The sequence below is a fragment of the Tamandua tetradactyla genome, chromosome 11 (genome assembly GCF_023851605.1).
Source record: "Tamandua tetradactyla isolate mTamTet1 chromosome 11, mTamTet1.pri, whole genome shotgun sequence".
NCBI lineage: Eukaryota > Metazoa > Chordata > Mammalia > Pilosa > Myrmecophagidae > Tamandua > Tamandua tetradactyla.
In genome coordinates this window covers 10,400,749-10,416,810 of record NC_135337.1, presented here as the reverse complement: position 1 = coordinate 10,416,810, position 16,062 = coordinate 10,400,749, and the positions used below count along the sequence as shown (strand labels likewise).

General features: G+C 52.3%; 1 protein-coding gene across 1 annotated transcript; it reads right to left on the bottom strand.

Moving 5' to 3' along the window:
- Positions 1 to 3,221: 3,221 nt before the first annotated feature.
- INKA2 (inka box actin regulator 2) lies at positions 3,222 to 16,021 on the bottom strand. The gene is made up of 2 exons (XM_077119908.1): positions 15,589 to 16,021; positions 3,222 to 4,255 (listed from the first exon to the last, which is right to left on the bottom strand). Exons 1-2 carry the CDS (start codon positions 15,622 to 15,624, stop codon positions 3,410 to 3,412), a joined length of 882 nt encoding a protein of 293 aa, XP_076976023.1. The 5' UTR covers positions 15,625 to 16,021; the 3' UTR covers positions 3,222 to 3,409.
- Between the last annotated feature and the right edge of the window lie 41 nt (positions 16,022 to 16,062).

The following is a 16,062-nucleotide window of genomic DNA, read 5'->3' as shown; positions in this document are numbered from 1 at the left end:
TATTGCCCAAAGACACAGGCTGTGCTTTTGCTTTTATCCAGAATCTGTACAAAATGTGGGTGTGAAAGATGGAGGAGCGCCCCAACAGGGTGGGCATGTGGTGGGGACAGAGTTCAAGCTCTCTACTCAAGTTTGTGCTCAGAAATCACCCTGAGGAGTGGGGTGCAGGGTAATCCAGGAGAGAGAGAGGGCCCAGTTCAAATGGTTGGAAATAAAAAGGGAAGGAAGACCAGGCAGGCCCCATCAGCCATGCCCAGCACAGACCCTTCCTCCAGCTCCTGTTTGCGGTTGGGGGACATTCAGACACGCTCTGACCATGGGGCCACAAAGAGGCAGGCGGGGCTCTGAGCAGACACCCAGGCGGGTCAGGGGGCACCTATACTGCCAGGGAGGCAGACCAGGTATGCATGGCTGGCTCATGCCAGGGAGAGTATTACAGGAGCTTTTAGCTTATTTGCATGTCCTAATTTACCATAAAATGAGCCCCAGAGGCAGAATTAAGCTGTCAATCTCTATTTACTTCCACGACCTCCTCCCCACACACCCCTACACACACACTGCTCTGCCCGCCCACCCTCTCTAACACCTTCCTGCATCACTTAGTCCCCAGTGACCTTTCACCTCTTTTCTCAGCTACAGTAAAATAGTCTCCATCCTTGTCACAGTAAGAGCCCAAAAGAGGAGGGAAAATCTTGGGCATAAGCTAGCGGTGAGGAGTGAGTTGGAATAAATGAACTGGCTATAACCTTTCATTCACAAAGTATGACATAGTGGATGGGGCAAGTACATCAGCCCTGTCAAGACCCGTGCTAAACTCCCCCACCGGACAGTCGGCATTCCATTTATTATCCAGATTTTATGACTCCTTTTGATTTGACTTCGGAGTGTGTATGGACAACTTGTGGGGTGATGGGAAAAGCAAAGCACAAGAGTGGAAGTCAGTTTGTTGCTGTTTCATTCCCAGCTCTGCCACTATGTAACCTTGGAGCAGTTGCTTAGCTTCTCTGAGCCTACCCTATTTCACTCCTTAAAATAAAAGTAACCACTTCCGGATATAGTGAGAAGGAAATACAAAGGTTAAGATATCTGGCACCTGGGAATTACATTGGCAGCAAATGTCACTTCCTAATTGTTTTGTTGGCGCAGGATAAAATGAATTTTCAATCCATCGACTTCCTTCTGACTAACCAAGGTTAAGAGTCTGCTTCTGCCTTTTCCACTCTACCCCCTTGAGGTCAGGAGCTGGGTCTTCATAGCTGTCTTCAGTTCCTAATGCAACGCCTGGCATTGGAGATATTTATAAAGTTTTGTACAATTGTTCTGAACTTCTAGGACCAGTCCACATAACAGATGGGCTGCAGATGAATGGCCTGGTTTCCTGTAGAATCGTTCCAAACTTGGAGGTGGTGCTTTCTTGAATAATTTGCTGGGTGGCATCTCTACTACCCAGCAGGCCCATGGCTCCCTCGAATCCTCAAAAGGGCATTCTACACACACACACACACACACACACACACACACACACACACACACACACACACACACACACACAACATCTCCACCAGAGGCAGCCACAGTCAAAACACCTTCATCCAGGTCTGAAATGGCAGAGTTCCGGGGGGAGACACAAAGGCTTGCCGTCCAGAAAGGGCTAGCTCAGTTGGCAAACTCCAGGGAGAGAAGTAGAGAGGAGAGGACATGGGTTTTGGAGATAGACAAGCTTCTGGTTCAAATCCTGGTTCTTCGTTTGCGAGCGGACTGATCCTGGGTGGCCTACATGACCCCTAAGATCCTCTATTCACTTTTCTGGAAAAGGACAAAACCTTCTAGGGTCATTCTGAAGACTGAAAAAAGATGTGCACAAGATCTGGCAAAGAGCGAGTGCTCAAAAAAAAATTTAAAAATTAGCGTCCTTTTCACCCCTGTGTAGCTTCCACCACCCAAAATGAAACCCTTAGCAATTGCGTGGGCAGGTGAGAGCGACGCCACCCACTGGGGCTGCGTCCCCCACTCCCGCCTGGAGCTGGGGAGCTGCTCGTTCTAAGCACCCTCCCTCCATCTCCGCCCCCTGGCGGTCCAGGATGCAGAAAGAGCCTTTCCTAGTTTTTCTCCTCCAATTTGCTATTAATGCTCTGAGGCCGCGAAGACATCTCGCTTCTAATCGCAGCTGTCACACCCCATGAGGCTGAGAGGCGCTCGGGCGGGAGCGGGAAGAGGGGACGACGACCGGACAGAGACCCACGTGGTCTTTTCCCAGCCAGGGGGCGTCGCCCGCCCGGAGTGGGCGGGGCGCGGCCGCCGGGGGCGGGGCGAGGCGGGCCCCTGGGTTCCGCGCACCGCCCTTCTCCCGCCACGTGCCCGGAGCGGCTTTAGGAAAAGCTCTGGACCTCACCGCCGACGCTGGGGCTGAGCGGCGGCTCCCGACCCTTCCCCTCCGCCCTGGCTGACTGGGTGAGGAGGGGGTCGGCCTCACCGAGCTAGGAGGTTTTAAAAGGGGCGAGGAGTTCTGAACACTTGTTCAGATCGCCGGCCAACTTACGGGCACGTGTGCCCTGGACGGGAGTTCAGCGCAGCAGGCGGGCACCCCAGGGTCCGAAAGAATGTGGGGAAGGAGTGGGCGTGGCTCCAGGGCCCGGCGTCTGCACTCCAGCCCCGAGGTTCTGCCCTCGGTACAATCCCCGGCACATAGCACCACTAGGCTGGTTTCCACATCTGGAAAATGGGTGTAATATCTGCCTGACTTCCCCGCTTGCGAGTGAGCTCATGGATATGGAAGAGCTCTCAAAAGTATTAAGTGCTATAAAAATATCATTATTCCTTCCCTGTTCTTTTGCACGACTCTGAGGAGCATCTGGGACTTCCCTGCCCAGTCTTCTATCTTACACGCCTTAATTCAGCCCACTTCAGGAGGGCTGGGATCAATACCTACACCTGGAGCACTGCCTGGCCAGGGAAACAGTTTTAAGTTTGGGGCATGAGAAGACAAGGTCTTTATTGGGGGCCTCTCTGGGGAACCTGATGCCCCAGGGCCCTTTTCTGTACAGAACTCCATACAGAATGAGGTCTTTGAGGGCGGTGAAGGAATGCTGGGGGGATTCTCTCTTCCCGACCCCCTGGCTCTCTGCCTCCAAAGTGAGAAGACACCACACACACAAGACACACACACATCCTCACCACCAATTATCACCTCACCCAACCAGCCATTGCCATGGCCTCTTCCAAACACACACAAGAACTTTTGCTTGGAGACTAGGGGCTGTTTCTGCCCATCTCTCCCCTTCCTGGGGGAAAGGAACTTGGAGTTGGCCTTTACAAAGTCATCTGGTCCTCCTCCCTCTCTCTTTTCTCCCCAGGGGTCAGCATTGGGACTTGGCTGTCTTGGGTTAAGTCAACTTTCTGTCTCGAGGATTCAGACCCAAACAGCTGTGTTAATATCAAAGCCAGAGGGTGAAGGTTCCAGAGCCTTGGGGCAACTTGTGGAGGAATTTTCCCCTCCCCTGGGCTCCCCGGGGCCCAGAAAGGGGAAATGTCCAGGGCCCTTGGAATGGCTCTGCTTCTTGACCTTCTGGGAGCGTCCGGCTCGGGGCTCAGAAGCCAGAGGTGTCACCCAGCCTGGCTTCTCCTTCAGCAGCCGGTCACGGTCTGGCCGCACACTACGCAAGAACTTCCTAAAGATGTTTGCTGTCAGGGCAAACTTGCGGCCCAGCTCCCGGGGCTGGCCCTTCTCTCCTTTGGGCTCACTTGTCTCCCCAGTCTCACCCTTCTCCCCACCCTTCTCCAGTTCTGGCAGGTCCAGCCAGTTGCCCACCAGATCCGCAAAGACGTTGTCCCCTAACACCAGAGGCTGTCGATTCCGGCCCCGGGACATCAACGTGGAGGTCCAGTCGTCCGGTTTCACCTGTTCTGGCCCCTGCTGGGCACAGCTGTGGTGCTCCGGCAGCTGTACACTGGGCAGGGGGGCCAGATCTGTCCCCCAGACGCTCCTATGGTATGGAAACTTGGTGCTGCTGCCAAGAGAAGGTGGGTTGGAGGGCGAGCAGGCTATCGGCCTGGCGGGGTCCCTGCCATCCTCCCACTGAGGGGGTGGCTTGGGCTGTGTCCGGGGGCTTTCAGGGCAGCCTGGGGCAGGACCCCCTCCAGAGAGCTCCAGCTGTTCCAGTGCTGTCTGCACCTGTAGAAGCTTCAGTTCTTGCAGCGCCCCCATCATGCAGTTCATCTGATCTTGCAAGCCATCGCCCACCTCCTTCATGGATACCTGCAGGACAGAGAGAAAGCACAGGGTTAGTGAGCCACAGTGGGGCAGTGGGGGGTGGGGAGGCGCGGGCTGGGGGGAGCGGTTGCCCTCACTGAGCCTGAGCCTAGACCCCCCCAACAGACACACCTCTCCAGAGTCCCTGCCTCTGTGCAGTCTAGTGCAGTGTAGATCAATGCTGGGAGGGGAGTAATCTTAACACCACTATGCTGATTAAGAATATACTATTAATGGTGACTGGCTAGCTTCTGCAGACACTGTCCTAAGCAAATTAATCAATATTAATTTATTTAATCTTCACAACTCCTCTATGAAGTAATGATGACTATTATTGTTCCCATTTTACAGATGACGAAATTGAGGCCCATATCCAACCTGCCCAAGGTTACAGAGCGAGAAAAAGGGAGAGCCGAGATCAGTTTGAGGGTGTACAAAGTTGTGCTGGCAATCCTTGTCCTTCTCTGTGCCTGTGTCCTCTTCCTCTCCTGAGCTACCCTGAGATGAGGATGATGTAATCCATAACAGTTTGCCAGCATTGAGTGTGCAGCAGGAATCAAACTAGATATTCTATGCGCATCATCATATTCAATCTTTATATCAACCCTATGAGGCTGCTATCATTGTTTCCATTTTAACAAATGAGTAGACTGTGGTAGGGGTGAAGTAGCTTGCCTCAGGTCACAAGGCTCAGAGAACTGGAATGTCTCCAAAGATCACTGTCCCAACTACTCTCTCGACATGGCTGGGCTCCTCTGTCCTCTACAGAGTAATGGAGAAAGGGTGCAGGGGACATTAGGGAAAAACAAGGAGCTCAGATGCGTCAAGAGAAAGGGTAGGCCTATGGTTTCCTTTCACTGTTGTTCACATGTGGCTGGTCATGAGAGATAAGGAGGCCAAGAAACTCCTGTTTGCTAGAAACCCTAGCCCAGCCCTTCCTAGCCCTACTTCTGCTCCCTAACACCTGTCCTCCCTTAGCTGCCCTCACACTTGGCTCCAACCCTCTTCCTGCCTTCTCAGCCCAATTGGTTCTGCTGCCTTGGCCAAGCCAGCGGGGACAGTGGGGGCCAATTCTCCCAGCCCCTTTGTGGATGTCTGGGGCCTGAGTCCCAGGTGCCAGCTGGAAGAGGCCAAGGGATTGACTTGGGTGAGGGCCGAATTTGGAGGCTGGGTAGGGTAGGCTGCGTCTGAAACCATTCACGAGGTCCCCGTGCCCTGGGCCCAGGCTGCCTTGGTCCGCGCCAGCTCCCTTCCCAGATCCTGCTCAAGTTACCAACAGCAAACCTCCTGTACGGAGACCATCTGTTGCTTAAGTCCCTACCCCGCCCCCAGAGACTTGTGGGATCATCTTACCTCCCAGGCTTTTCTTAATGCACAGAGCTAAACTCAGAGGGTGGAGGGATTGGAAGGGCAGGTGCCTGAGGCTTGCAGGGCTGGATTGGCAGCTGACCCCCTTAGGCTTCAGTGTCACATCCTCTCCTGCCTACTCTGGTGGGGAGGTGAGCCGGCCAGGCTCTCAGTGAGCCTGCAGCACCAAGGGACAGTGCTGCAGACTGACTTCTTTCCCAAGATGGGGCAAGAAGTAGGGGTGGTTTGAAGCCCCTGACAGCTCTGAGATTTGCCAGACTCTCAGGCAAGTATGCTCCATCTCAGTGGCAACTGTAGCAAGAGGCATAGAGCCAGTGGGGTGGCTGTGCTTGTTGATGGTCCCTTGTTCTGACCTCTTTGGCCTCCACCTTCCTGACCCCTTCCTTCCTTCCTCCCTTCCTCCCTGCCTCCCTCCCTCCCTCCCTTCCTTCCTTCCTTCCTTCCTTCGCTGCAGCTGGTCAGACCCAGAGTAGAGGTGGAGGAGACTCTAAGCCCTAAACGAACTTTACCACCATTCTTCTTGGCAAGCCGTTTCTCCCACTGATTTCTCTATTTCTACCTCCACTGCTCCCAATACCACTTTCTCGTCACCCCAGCCTGGAATCCCGGCGTCACTTTTGGCTTCTTCACTCCATCCCTGCTCCTGCTTCTGTCTGCCTTAATCACATTCAGTGTTGGATTCTCCCCCCCCCCCCCGCCCCGCCCCCGCCAACAAGTCTTGTATCTTCCTTCCCATCCCCTTGGATGCTGCAGAAGCCTGGCCACCCAGACACCAGAAACATCTTCCGCACACACACCTCCAGTCATGTCAGTCTCTACCTAGAAGCTTCCAAAGGCTCGCCACTGTCCAGAGAAGAAAAGACAATAAAAGTTCTTGGTCCTGCAGCCATGACACAGTTCCAACTTAGAATCCCAGACATATCCCTGTTCACTTACATCAACCCCGTGCTCCTGTGATACTTGCTCTACCCCTTAGTCCTGCTACTTATATACTTGCTGTACCACCTGTGCACCTCTGCATGCTCAGTCACTCCTGAAATATTTACTGAGCATCTACTACTTAGGGACTGAAAACTAAATATCCGCATGTCTCCCTATAACCTCACTACTCCCTTGTACTTGCTATGTACCCACAAGACATATTTTGAGTACCACTGAATAATGCCAGTCTTCCCTCCTGGCTCTTTGCTACCCTCAGACAGTCACTCACTACGCAAGGAAGAAGTCAGGACACTTTCCCAAGGTTTCATTTCATCAAGAGGCAAGAAGTGTGAGCTGGCAGGCTTCCTTCCAGAAGGCTGAACACAATCCACGTCAGAGGCAGTGGGAGGAATGAAGTGACCCCATTCAGTCTCTTCCAGTGTGGAAAAATCCATAAAGAATAATGCTGACATTTTGTACGGTTTTCCAGCAAGAACGAATGTGTGGGTATGCAGGAACGCAAGGCTGCCCATCAAACAGAGGCCCCCTTTATGTAAACAAGGCCTGAAATCATACTGATATGGAAAATAATATTCTATATTGGTTAACACCTTGGGTTCTGGAGACAAACAGAACAGGGTTCCAATGCCAGCTGTACCACCGAGTAGCTGTTCATCTGGACAGGTTATTTAAATTCTGTTTTTCAATTTCTCCATTCTTTAAAATGGGAATAATAGCGCCTGCCAGACATAGTGGTTTTGCAGTTTAGGTGAGATAAGTTTGTCTCTGCCGTGGCTCAGAGAAAGCACTAGATAAGTTTAGCTATTATCTTAAGACTTCCTGTGTATTCCAGAACATTCCTTTCTCAGTGAAACTTACCACATAGTAAGCACAGGATTCCACTCGTCATATCTGATCTGCTCTAGAAGAAACCTGTCCTTTCTCCCTCTGTCCCACCCCCACAGGGGGGAGGGCCGGGAAAGGAAAGGGAAGTCACTGCCCACCCCCAGGCCGAGCTCAGGCACCCCAGCCATAGACAGAGTGCTGACACTGAAGAGCGACAAGACAGCTGCAAGAGGGGCGGGAACAAGAGAAGGAAGCCTGAGTTGTGGGAACCTGGAGGCCCAGGGGAAATGGGGAGGCAGAAGCATCAGCTGGGTCTTAACCCAGAGAGGAGGGATCAAGACAGCCTCTCCCAACTCCAAAGGGAATGATGTCACCCAAGGAGAAAGGAGCCAGAGGCCAAGCTGTTCTCTTCATACAGATCGTGGGACTTTCTCAGATCGCAAGGCTTCTCTTGCCTTAGGAACTGTCAAGGGAGAAGAGGGGGCAGTGTGGGGTAAGAAGCAAAGGAGAGGGGCCAACTCAGACAGGGAAAATCCTGAGCTAGAAATTAGCACCCCCAAATCCCAGTCTCCAAGCTGTAGGAAGTTGGGTTCCTTTCTTGTCTCCCCAGTGCCTCAGAGCCTCAGGTCTGAGCCTTGCAGGACAGGGCAGGAACCTACTCGTACCTTCAGGGGGCAGCTGAAGGAGTTATAGAGGGTATAATTGGTTCTAATTTTCCCGTAGTTGGGGAAAAAAATCACCCCGCAATTGCATGCATACGCACCGAGCAAATCACTAACCTGCTCCACATCTGAACATAAGGCCCTTAGAAGCATATCCCAGCGAAGGCCTTAGCAATCTCTGAGACAAGCTGTGAAATGTCTTCTCACCACCCTCCTTGCCCCCAGATGGGACTGCTCCCACAGCACCCCAATCCATCTCCCAGCCTCGGTGTCTCCTGAACCTTGCAGTGTTTCACTCCGGAAATTCTCTCCCTGTCAAACTCCAGTCCTGCCGCAGTTCAAACCAAATTCCTAGTTTCCCCACTGAACTGGAACTGCTGGTAACTGGTCTTGGAAAAGACCCCTCACTAGTGAGGAGACCTGACTTGGAGTCCCAGCTCACAACCAACTCGGCCCCATGACATGAGGCAGATTACCCAACTCTTTTGCGCTTTGGTTTTTGAATCTGTAAAATAATATTCCCTTACAGGTGTGGAGTGCTAGCTCTTTCCTCTACATTGCCCTGACTGATCCCCGCCCCCATTACTCTGGGAGGCGGGTAGGAAGGTGGCGTTATCCCCGCTTCATGGATTAAGAAACTACATTCATTTTCTTCCTCAGTGTTTCCCACACACTATTCCTCCCCAGAACTCTTTCATGATTTTCGCCTTATCTCCATATAAGTAATCTAGTCCACTATTTAATATTTAATAAAAAGCCCACTTTGCTCTTTGCACAAATAAATGCATTTATATAGGAACTTGTATGAAATGTGTGTCACTTGCCATAAATAGACGGTGACATAAAAATGCAAACCTATCAGACTAAAAGTTCAGAGTGTCGCCTAACCTCATCTTGAGTGCCACCAGTGGAACCGCTGATGTGCTGCCTGAGGTCCTGAGGCTTATTAGTGGGAGGAGTGTGGCCCCAAGCCTGGTCCGCTGAGTCCAGGCCACTGGGTTTCCCATTTCATCACAGCCCCAGACCTCTCAGCCATGAGATCGTAACTAAGATAATCAGTGGGAGGTACAGAGGGCTTAGGGGGGAGGAAGAGAAGAGCGTGAAGTCATCCTTTTGAGGGACTCCAAGACACAATTCAATTTCTCCCTATTGAAGGTTTTTCCTCGCTGAATCATCTAACAGGGAAGAGGAACTGCCTGCCTGGGGTGGAAAGGGGAGAGGAAGCTGCCCTTGGGAAGCCAGATTCCATCTTCCTGCACCTCCAGCCCTGCGCCCTCTAAGGGGTAGTGTGGGGTCAGCAGTCCATGGACAGCTCCTCCCCCTTGGCACCCACTAGGTTCTTTGTGGTACGAGAGTCGAGGGGATGGGAAAGTGTGACACCAGTATTCTCGGCCCCCTTCCCACCCCCTCCCCTAGGCCTCTGACTGATTCCACAGCTGTGCCCTCCATCCATCCATCTCACGCCCTCTCCCAGCTCAGCCAGAATCCTTTGACACAGGCTCCAGCTTTGCCCATGGACCTGGCAGCGTGCCCTGCCTCACTTCCCGTCCCCCTCCTGTTGTCCCATTACTCACAAGATCTCCACACAGTTCCTTTCAGCCCTTCTGGAAGCTAAGAGGAGGCTCAGGGCCGGAAATGGGAAAAGACCTGCTTTTGCCAAAGTGGCCCATTCTCCAGCTCAGTGAATAGTGGACCTTCACACCCTCCTGCTCTTGGCTGGAACCGTCAACAGGAAGGTAAAGTGGAAACTGTGCCAAGAGCTGTGGGAGGGAGGAGGGTAAAGAAAGAAGGAAGTAAAGAATGTGAAATGGATGAGACAACTTTTCCAATTCAACCATCGCAGGCGAGAGGCAGACAGATGGCGAGAGGGGCCCAATCTTGCCTCTTTGGGGAGCCTGCCTCCAAATCAAGACCTCTTTGCCTCACCAAGCCCTTCTGCCTCCTTCTAGCTTTAGTTCCTCTCCACTGCAATCAATCAATCAAATTCATTGGGCATCTGAGGGACCTCAAAATTGGCCTTCTGTCTGGAATTCCTCAAAAATTTAAATATAAATTACCCTCTGACCCAACAATCCTACCTCTTGGTAAATACACCAAAGAATTGAAAACAAAGACTCCAACAGGTATTTGCACACTAATATTCATAGCAGCATTATTCACAAAGCCAAAAGGTGGAAGTAACCCGCATCTATCAACAGATGAATGGATAAGCAAAATGTGGTATATATATATATCTTGGAATCATATTCAGCCATAAAAGGGAATGAAGTTCTGATACATGCTACAACATGGATGAACCTTGATGACAGCATATTGAATGAAATAAGCCAGACACGATGGGACAAATATTGTTTGATTTTACTTATATGCAGTAACTAGAATATGCAAATTCATAGGGCCAGAAAGGTGATGACAGGTTCACAAGAGTGGTGGTTAGTGAGGGCAGAGTTTCTGTTTGGAAAAGTTTGGGTAATAATGGCGGTGATGGTAACCCAACATTGTGAAGGCAATTAATGCCACTGAATTGTATGCTTGGAAGTCGTTAAATGGCAAATTATGGGAAATTCAATATTATATATGTTAAGACAGTTTTCATAATCTCTCTCACCTGGACTCATCCTCCCTACCTCACCCCCACCCCCCATCCCACCTCCCAGATCCCACAGGAGATTGTCTGCTGCTGGTCTAACAGAAAAGGCCACACTCCTTAGCACGGCATCCAAGGCCTCCTACAGAGTCTGCTCTCAACTCTTTCTGCCCTATTGCCCACTGGTTCCCTATAATTACCCCATATCCCCACTGCATAGTCTTCCACTGTCTTGACTACTTCAGCCTCTGTACCTTTTGCTCATGCGCCTTCATTATCTGCCTGGAATGCTATTTTTCTCCTGTGCATGTCCCTATTTGTCTGTCAGGGTCTAGCTCAAATGCTACCTCTTCCACAAAGCTTTCCCTGATACCCCTGGTGGAGGTATTTTCTCCCTTCTAAGAGCACTGACTCGGTGTCTCTCATATAGCATTTAACCCCTGTTTTTGTAGTAGAGGTTTGCATCCCTATACTGGCTAAGAGCCTAAATTCTGCAGTCAGATTGGCTGGGTTTGCATCCTACCTCTGCCACTTATCAGCTATGTGGCCTTGGGCAAGTCACTTCACCTCCTCATGTTTCTGCTTTCTCACTTAAAAAACTGGAAACAATGAAAGTACTTCCCTTTTACTGTTACTTTGGCAACTCAATGACACGATACATTGTACACCTGGCATATCAATAAATGCTATCTCCCCTTTTAAACTATGAGTTCACACGAAGACAGATTCTGTGTCTCTTTATATCTGCAATCATAGGACCTGGTAAAGAGCCTTAAACATGTTATAAGTTGTGTGAATGAATGACTCTTAGTCAATCCAGTCTGATCAATCCATCATCAAGCACCTGTACTATATCAGGCACTATGTTAATAACTAAGGACTTTACATATATTGTCATCCAATCTTCATGGTTGTTGTATAAAGTAGGTGTTTAAAAAAAAAAAAAAAAAAAACAGGGCGGGCCGCGGTGGCTCAGCGGGCAAAGTGCTTGCCTGCTATGCCGGAGGACCTCGGTTCGATTCCCGGCCCCAGCCCATGTAACAAAAACGGAGAAACAGAATACAATAAAAACAAGAAAATGTTTAAAAATGTTTCCCTTTCTTCCTTCCTTCCTTCCTTCTATCCTTCCTTCCTTCTCTCTGTCTTTCCTTTAAAAAAAAAAAAAAAAAAAAAAAAACATTTTAGAGATACAGAAGTCACAGAGAGGTTAAGTAACATGCCAGGGCCACAGACAGCCAAGATTTGAGTTCAAGTGTGCTTGACCCCAGATCCCATACTCCACGCTTTTCCCATTTCCCACACCACATTGTTTAATCCCAAAGCCCTCTTCTTCCTAACTTTAAATATCAAGGGAGCCCACACTGTGAGATCCTTTGTAAAAGCCTTTATCTGCCTCAAAAAACAAGTCCTTATCTGCTGTTTTGCCTGACCTGAGCTCCTCCGGCCAAGAGCTGAAAGCTGTTCCAAATGAACTCCTGTCCCCCTCTTTTCTCCTCCCTATTTTGCTTCCAGACCTTGGTCCTTCCCTATATGCCAGAACTTCTTGAACTTGTGGCTACTAGAGGCTAAAGAATTGCCATCTAGGAACCCCAGTAGGCGGGCCTTCCCAAGTCTAGAAGAAGTCCCTCGTCTGCTTCCCCACACCTTAGCAAGATGGACATTCCAGAAGATGACCCCCTCCAACCAGCCCTCTTCCCGGAAGACTTCCCAGCCTGGCTGTACTCCATGAGCCCTGACCCCTGAGACCTGATGCACTGTTTGCTTGACACTGATCTGAGCTCACGAGGAACGCCCAATGAGCATCTTATGTCTGCTTTCTCTGTGTGCCTCTGGCTACCCCATTTGTTAGAAGGCCCCGAGGGAGCAGTGTGTGAGGAACAGCTGGTCCCAAGGCCTGGTGTTCAGGCAGGGCCCCTCTTTGGCTGCTGGCTGGAGGGAGATGTGCTCCCTGCTGAGTCGTTGTGGCCCTGAGCCTCTCATCCTAATGAAGAAGTGTGTCAGCTGTTGCGACTTCTCTAGCCATATTTTGTCCCTGAAACCCGATCTCCTTCCTCTCGCAGGCAGGGGGAAAGGGCCAGATCCCTAGGCACCCCCAATCAAGCCAGGACCCCCAAGCCCACTGGTTACAATGCATATTCTCTGCTTTAGGAAATTGGGAGATTCCTCTGTTTTGGTTTCCAGGAACAGACTCTTCTTGTCTAGATTTGCTGGGCCAAGGACAGGGCTATGATGCAGAAGGGGAGCAGAGAACACCCTCGGCAAAGATAATTTCACAACTCGTTCGTGTTTCCTTTCCCAGCTGGTTTATTCCAGAGCACATGCAGGACATATACTTCTTGAATGGAATTTAGTGGAATAAATGAATAGAGAGCTTGACTTGTATTACATGAGTGCCACTCCTGGACACACACCAACTTCGGGCAGAGCCAGGCAACACAGAATCCTCCTGGGTGGCAAAGGATATCCTACTTAGGATGAACCATGTGCAGACAAAAGCCCCACAGTTCATAACATAAACTGACTGTATGCTTTTCCCTCACACATTGCAGACCTGGGTTATAAAATGAGTCAGCGCCTTCCTATCCCAGCCACAACCAAGCTACGTTGAATCCAGTTCTTTAGCCAAAGGGCTGACTGTGGGCTAACTCAGCTCTACTTTCCCCTTTGCTTTCATTGAAGAAACTGAGGCCTGAGATTTCGCCCAGCTGCCTGAGCATTAGACTGAGGTGTCAGGGAGCTAGAGAAACTAATAGTTGTGCCTGCCATTCTGCTCTGTCTCATCTCTGAGCGAGCTGGCACTGGGGTGGGGGGCAGAGCACTATGCGGGGGGGTGGGGGGTGGGGGGGGGCTGCAAGCTCTCCCATCTGAGTGTCATTCTGGGCCCCGGGCCAGGCATTTGGCTTCCTCTCCAAGAGAGTTAGAGGCTGAAGCTGCTCAGACAAAAGGCCAAATGAAAGCTAATAGGGAGTTCAGTGACTTCAGCTTCTCCCCTTCCTCCTCCTGGGGGCTGGGGGCTCAAGTCCCTGGCAGGAGAGGATACAAATCAAGATCTGGGTCTCAGTTCAGTGCAGATTCCTGTTTGCCTTTTTTATTCTCTTGGCACCCACAGATTGTCTTCCTCCCCTCACCACCTCCCACCCAGGGTGCTATAAAAAATGCTACTCAGTAGGATATGAAAATTCGAGCCCATGCCAGGAACACCCACAAATCCTCCATTTAAGGCAGATCCTGAGGTGGGTGGCATGATCCCCAATTCCAAGCACAAAGGGGGAGGATTCTATTAGATTCTTTTCTCAGCATGGGCCTTGGACCTCAAGACATTATCTATGATGACCTTGCTCTTTCTTCCTGGTCTTGGACAAATAAATGTGAAAAGTCAGAAATTGTGTGTGTGTAGGCAGAGGCCAGCTGTCTCACACTGGCATGGGAAGCATGGAAAGGGCACGGTATGGGTTCAGGAGAGCAGCATTGGGGACCTTTCTATCCCTCACCCGTTTCTCTAGATCAGAACCTTTCACATCTGACTGTCACCACAGAAAGCTTCTCAAGGTAGGACCAGAGAAAAGGACCATTGGCGAGAACGGCAGGCCTGGGAGCGGGAAAGAGGAAAAGTGCCAGGGCCATTCGTCCAGGACACAGTAATGAGAACACCTGCCACTTCAAGCCCAGCCCCTCCCCAGCCCCCAAGCTGGCCCCTGACACCTGCCAACCAAGCCCCTCTCCAGCGGGAAGAGTTTGGGATTTGCAGGCAAGAGTGGAAGAAGCTCTCATGGAATCTGGGAAGCCATGGATGGGAACTTTCTAATCCAGGTCTGCTATTGGGAGCCTGGGTGCCCTGGCTCTGAAAAGTAAGAAGAATGAGGAGGGGAGAAACGTGAGAGAGAAAGAAGAGATCCACTCCGAGAGAAACTAAAAGAGGAGCAGAGTCAGAGGCAAAAACACAAGGAGAGTGTGACTGCCAAAGCAGAGAAGGGGGTGTATAAGTATAATACCTGGATTCTGGTGACTGGAGGTAGAAGAAAGGTGGCAGGTGGAGGAGGTTGGTATATGAAATCAGGGAGAATCAACCTAGCCCTCACTTGTCAACAACTTTGGCAGGTCCCTCTCCCCCGACCTGGGTGATTCCACCCCCTCCACCCCCCCACCCCCCACGGACACTACTTCTTCCAGGCCCTGCACACCGGGCCTCCGCACGCCCGGTCCGCACTCCCCAAGCCCAGACCTGACATCTGGCTGGGCCTCCGCACCTCCCGCGCGCGATCTGCCAGGCGGCGCCCCACCTCCTGCGCAGGGCCCTCCCCCGCCGCTCCAGCTGCCAGCCCCCAGCTCCCTCCCTGCTGGCAGACAAGCCCGGGCAGACAGGCGGCCAAGCCTGCCCCCGCAGCCGCGCCAACTCTGCCAAGCCCGGTGGAGCTGGGGGCCCCAAGCGGTGCCAACTCCCCTCGCGCGGTCCCCAGCTGACCTCCTGCCCCTGGGTAGGGTTCCGGCCTACGCACCCTCCTCCTGGCGTCCCGCCCGCGCCGCGCAGGAGGATGCCCTAGAACGGCGTGACACGTCCAGTTTCCTGGGTCAGTCGCTCCCGCTTTTGAGTGTGTGGCAGCGCCTGAGTCTCCCCCTGGCTGTCTGTCCGTCTCTGGGTGTACCCTCTTTTCTCCCTCGGTTGCTCTGCCAATCAGTCTGGGTTTGGCAGTTTCTAGTTCTCTCTCTCTCTCTCCCTGGGTATGTCACTTGTTCTTGTCTGTCTTACTCTCACTACAAATATCTGCTCGAAGTTTCCTCGTGGCCCCTTTCCCTCAGGGCAGGCCCTTGGGCGGCCGGTCCACGTTCTCTCCTTTTCCCTCCCGCCTCCTCTCCCGCCCCGCGCAAGACTCGAGTCCCGGGACAGGAGGCCAGGGCCCAGGTACCTGGCAGGGCGGAGCAGCCCCTCCCTGTCCCAGGCGCCACTCCGCTCTTACCAGCTCCTGCTTGAGACGACGCAAATAGCAGTCCATTTCCCCGCTCTCCTTTCTCAGGCGCCCATTTGCTGGGCTCTGCGGCACGAGACAGTCCCCGGGGGGTGGGGGGTGGGAAACAACCCGCTCTTCCGAAAATTGCGCGCGGGGCCGGTTCCTCCCGTCTGCGCTCTGCGCCTCTCGTAGCGCGGAGCCGAACCTCTGCTTACAAGCCGGGACTTAGAGCTGCTTCCCTCGGCGACTCCCCGCGCGCGCTCCGTGCTGGAGGCGGAGGGAAAAGTGGAGCAGCCAATGGGAATTCAGGGGGGGATGTCTTCGGCCAATGAGAAGAGCGGGGCGGGGGGCGCGGGCTGATGCTGCGGCGAGAGGACCCTGCTGAGGGTGTCAGTTCAGCGCACGCCGCTGCTGGGGGGCCTGGCGGGGGCGACACCTGATCCCGGCCAGCGCGGCGGGGGCGTCGTGACGCCCGACCGCACC